Source organism: Gossypium arboreum, chromosome 2, assembly GCF_025698485.1.
Source record: "Gossypium arboreum isolate Shixiya-1 chromosome 2, ASM2569848v2, whole genome shotgun sequence".
In the NCBI taxonomy this organism is placed as follows: domain Eukaryota; kingdom Viridiplantae; phylum Streptophyta; class Magnoliopsida; order Malvales; family Malvaceae; genus Gossypium; species Gossypium arboreum.
Window position 1 is genome coordinate 45,514,177 of NC_069071.1, and position 4,179 is coordinate 45,518,355.

Sequence of the window (4,179 nt, forward strand, 5' to 3'; positions counted from 1 at the left end):
CTTAAATTTTAACTACAAATCATTGTAAAAATAAATAAATAACTTTCAATATTTTGTTCTAATTCAGTAATAATAAAGGACTAAAACAGATAGGCTTCCTCAAATTTTCCCTCACATTCGTTGCTATATATAGTCCCCGCTTCGCTTTTTTTAAGAATTAATTGATAAATTTTAAATTTAGTTTAAACTAATTAATGCATATAACGATTTCTGAAAATTAGGTGGAGTTCAGATTTTATTGCAGGGTTCTTCGAGTTCGGTTCATAAATATTTATTTTTATACAACTTACAAATTAGAAAAAGGATGATTGATAGAGTTTAAGTCCTAATTTATGAGGTACTAACAAATGATTTAATAATTACTCTGTTGGCAGTGACATAAATATAAATTTTAACACAAAATATCCTGAAATAAATAAAATTTTATCAGCTACGTTAATGAAATAATGCGATGTCATCTCATTTACTAATAAATGTACATGATAATACATCTATAAAGTTTTAAGTATAGTTAATAAAAATATAGAAGTTTTTAAGTAAAACCACTCGCCATTCACGCCCTTGAGTCATCTTGTACTCTCTTCCTTCTCTCTCTTTCTTTTTTGTTCTTTCTTTATTGTCTATAAAAGCAAATCAATCAAAGATCAAACAGTTGTTAATTTCCATCTCTTCAAAAACACCCTTCTTTTTCTTCCTTTATTTGTTTTTCTCGTGTTTTCAACCATGGCTGACTACCCTTACACCAATTTCTTCTCCGGTTGGTTCAAGTTCAACCCTGTTCAACATTACCCATCTCCAAACCCCCCACCTCCTCCTCCACCCCATCCCCTCCAACAACCTAATTCTTTCACCCATGACTTTTATAGCAACAGTAGAAATGATCGAAGCAGCCATATTAACCCTTTCTTCCACTACCAGACCAGCTTCTCATCATCATCACCTCCTTCGTCTCCTGTTAGGGAAGCCTTGCCACTATTGAGCTTGAGCCCCACAAGACAGAATAATGAAGATCAAGATCAGGATCAGTGTTCTTGGACCACTGCCATGGATGTAGACAGCACCAAAGGGAAAGAGGAAGGTCGGCGGCTCCTCTTCACTAACACCACTGTAGCAGAAGCTGAAGATGAAACTGTTACTGTTGCACTGCATATAGGGTTACCAAGCCCTAGTGCTTCAGAGTTGGCTTCAGTTTTATCATCTTCCTCAGAGATAACCGATAAAGATGGGGATGGTGATGATTCTTCTGGGTGCGCAGTTAACAGGCTCAACAAGGGACAGTATTGGATCCCTACCCCTTCTCAGATTCTTATTGGCCCTACTCAGTTCTCTTGTCCTGTTTGCTGCAAAACCTTCAATAGATACAACAACATGCAAGTAAGCTCTCTCATCACTTCAATTATTGCATCCTTTACTTCCTACCTTCTCTTTTCTTTAAGCTCTTTCGTTTCTTTCTTCTTTTTTTTTTAAAAAAAAAAAAGAAGATAAATTGTATAAATAAAACACATCCATCCCAAGTCTTTCTCTTACGACTTCTTGCCTGATTGACATCTTGTAACCCATTTTCTTGTAAGTATATCTTCTGGTTCATTGTTTTTTGTTGCATGGCTTGTGGGTTTTGTGGTTTGAATGACCCGGATCCACTCTAAGTTCGATATCTAGGACTATGAATCAGGCTCCAACCAACAAGTTTTCCTTCATGCTTGCTTATCTAATTGTAAACTTATTCATGTTTCATTTGTGTTAAATTTTTTTTTTTAAATAAACTTCATTTTGAGCTCAATTCATTCTATAATGGTGTTTGAAACTGATTTATTCAAATTAAATAAATTATTGTCAGTATCATAATAATGTAGTGGTTAAATAACTTGTTGCCAATTCAATGTTCAAACTTTGTTATTGTCTTCTTCATCCCCAATTTGTAGCATGTGAAAAAAAAAAAAAAACCACAGGAATTTTTTCTCCATCATGTTTGCTACCCCATTCCTATTGTGAAACTCTGCATTTTCTTTTTATTTATTCACCAGATAGTCGGAATAAGAGAAAATACAATGGGCACATTACTTTGTTCAACCCATTGCTAAAGGGCCTTCTTTCTTTTGATGAAAATCATGTAAAATATTTTCTTGTAATATTTGGTTTTTTGAAATTTTTTCTTTTTATTTGATTCTAATTTCTTTCTAATTAATTGAAAAATTACTCGTCAAACTGTACTCAAAATTCGGACATCTTTAGGGAGGAAAAGGTAGTTCAAACTGGAGTACAAAGTTAGGCATGCATTAATGTGGTTTAAGTCATCTAATAACCCCAATTGCAGTTTTTAATCAAATTAGTGCAAACATGGTCAGTGAAAGACTTTACATTATATTAATAAATTTACGTAATTAGCAAAAATGCTCCTATCACCTATGTTTAGGCAAAAATGGTTTGGGGAATCTGTGAGGGAAGGAAATGAAAATAAAGGCACCGCTTGATGTGAAAAGAAAAAAAAAATTAGGGTTTTTGTTGAGGCAATGTGCATTATTTAAAATAATAAATATAATAAAACATAAAACAATGATATTATGAAATTGTTAAATATAATTGAGTAATAAAATCAAATTAAACACAACTTTTTCACCATTTATTTAATAAACAAAAATCTAGCAGCTCGTATATACTGATATCAATACTATCTTTCTAGTGATTGAACAACACACTCGTTGTTCCTAATGCCTATGGTACTTTTTGTGCTTTAAAGCCAATAGAGCTGAAATTTTTGCAGTTATTTTTTTTGGTGCTGAACAAAGCAACCAATTTATCTGTTGAACCTTCTGTTTACAAAAAAGCACTGCAGGCATGATCAAGAAACCCCATATCTGGGAGATATCTTTTCTCCAATCTTCTACATCGAGAATCTCATCCACCTAAATTTCACACCTCAACATCGGGATGCGGTCCAAAATAGGGGTTCAGCTGAGGATTTTCTTTTGCTTCCTAAACAAAATTTATTTCTTTTTTGAGAACATAATTACAAGATTTTTTAATTTTTACAAGCATATCAACAATATAGATGTTACTGACCGTGTTAGAATTCTATATACAAGGAAAAACACTCTTTTGTCTCAAGACACCAACTTTTGTTGGCTTCTACTGATTTTTGTTTTGACTCATGAATTGTATACAGATGCATATGTGGGGGCATGGATCTCAGTATAGGAAAGGGCCCGAATCGCTAAGGGGAACCCAACCAACCGGAATGTTAAGACTTCCTTGCTATTGTTGTGCACCAGGGTGTAGGAACAACATTGACCATCCAAGGGCGAAGCCACTCAAGGATTTTCGAACCTTGCAAACACATTACAAGAGGAAGCATGGGATCAAGCCCTTCATGTGTAGGAAATGTGGAAAGGCATTTGCTGTGAGAGGAGACTGGAGAACCCATGAGAAGAACTGCGGGAAGCTCTGGTATTGCATTTGCGGCTCGGATTTCAAGCACAAAAGATCTCTTAAAGACCACATTAAGGCTTTTGGGAATGGCCATGCTGCTTATGGAATCGATGGCATGGAAGAAGATGATGAGCCTGCATCTGAAGTGGAACAAGATAATGACTCCATGCAGTGATTGAATAAATTTAAAAAAAAAAGGAAAAAAAAAGAAAAGAAAAGAATGAATTGTTAATTAATTATGGGTTTTATTTTCAAGGCTTCCACAGTAAGAACTTTATATATATATATATGAATCAATTTACTTGGGGAAGGCATTTCAATATATATATATATATATATTTTGTAATTTCCTTATTAATGTAGATTGTACGGTCCTTTAACATATGTTAAATTCATGTATATATATATCCATTTCCCTTTAAACTGGTCATTTCAGTGGTTTCTTTCCCTTTTCAGTGTGCTTTTCAACCTTCTTCATCAGCATAGGCATAGTAAATAATCATAAATTGCTTTAATTCTTAATCACCAAAATGGAAAACAGAAGCTAAAACCAAATACCCTTGTTGGAATAATCACATTGTTGATGCAGTAACCGATAATTATGATACGCTCATTGAAAAGAAGATAATCGGAAATCTACTTTTATATAATAATGAAATGTTTTACATGGAAAACTAGCCTGAGCCTGTTAATTGTTTAAAGCATACATACACGGATGCATGCATGCATCCATGCATACATACATACACATAT

General features: G+C 33.7%; 1 protein-coding gene across 1 annotated transcript; it reads left to right on the forward strand.

Moving 5' to 3' along the window:
* The first annotated feature begins 492 nt into the window (after nt 1–492).
* On the forward strand, nt 493–3,849 carry LOC108465048 (zinc finger protein WIP2-like). The gene is made up of 2 exons (XM_053024788.1): nt 493–1,374; nt 3,164–3,849. Exons 1-2 carry the CDS (start codon nt 724–726, stop codon nt 3,599–3,601), a joined length of 1,089 nt encoding a protein of 362 aa, XP_052880748.1. The 5' UTR covers nt 493–723; the 3' UTR covers nt 3,602–3,849.
* Nucleotides 3,850–4,179: the final 330 nt, after the last annotated feature.

What these genes read in the sequence shown, in the direction of transcription:
- LOC108465048 (XM_053024788.1), top strand. Translation starts at nt 724, where the DNA reads ATGGCTGACTACCCTTACACCAATTTCTTCTCCGGTTGGTTCAAGTTC. An exon ending in ATAGATACAACAACATGCAA is followed by an intron (nt 1,375 to 3,163) that starts GTAAGCTCTCTC and finishes AATTGTATACAG; the next exon opens with ATGCATATGTGGGGGCATGG.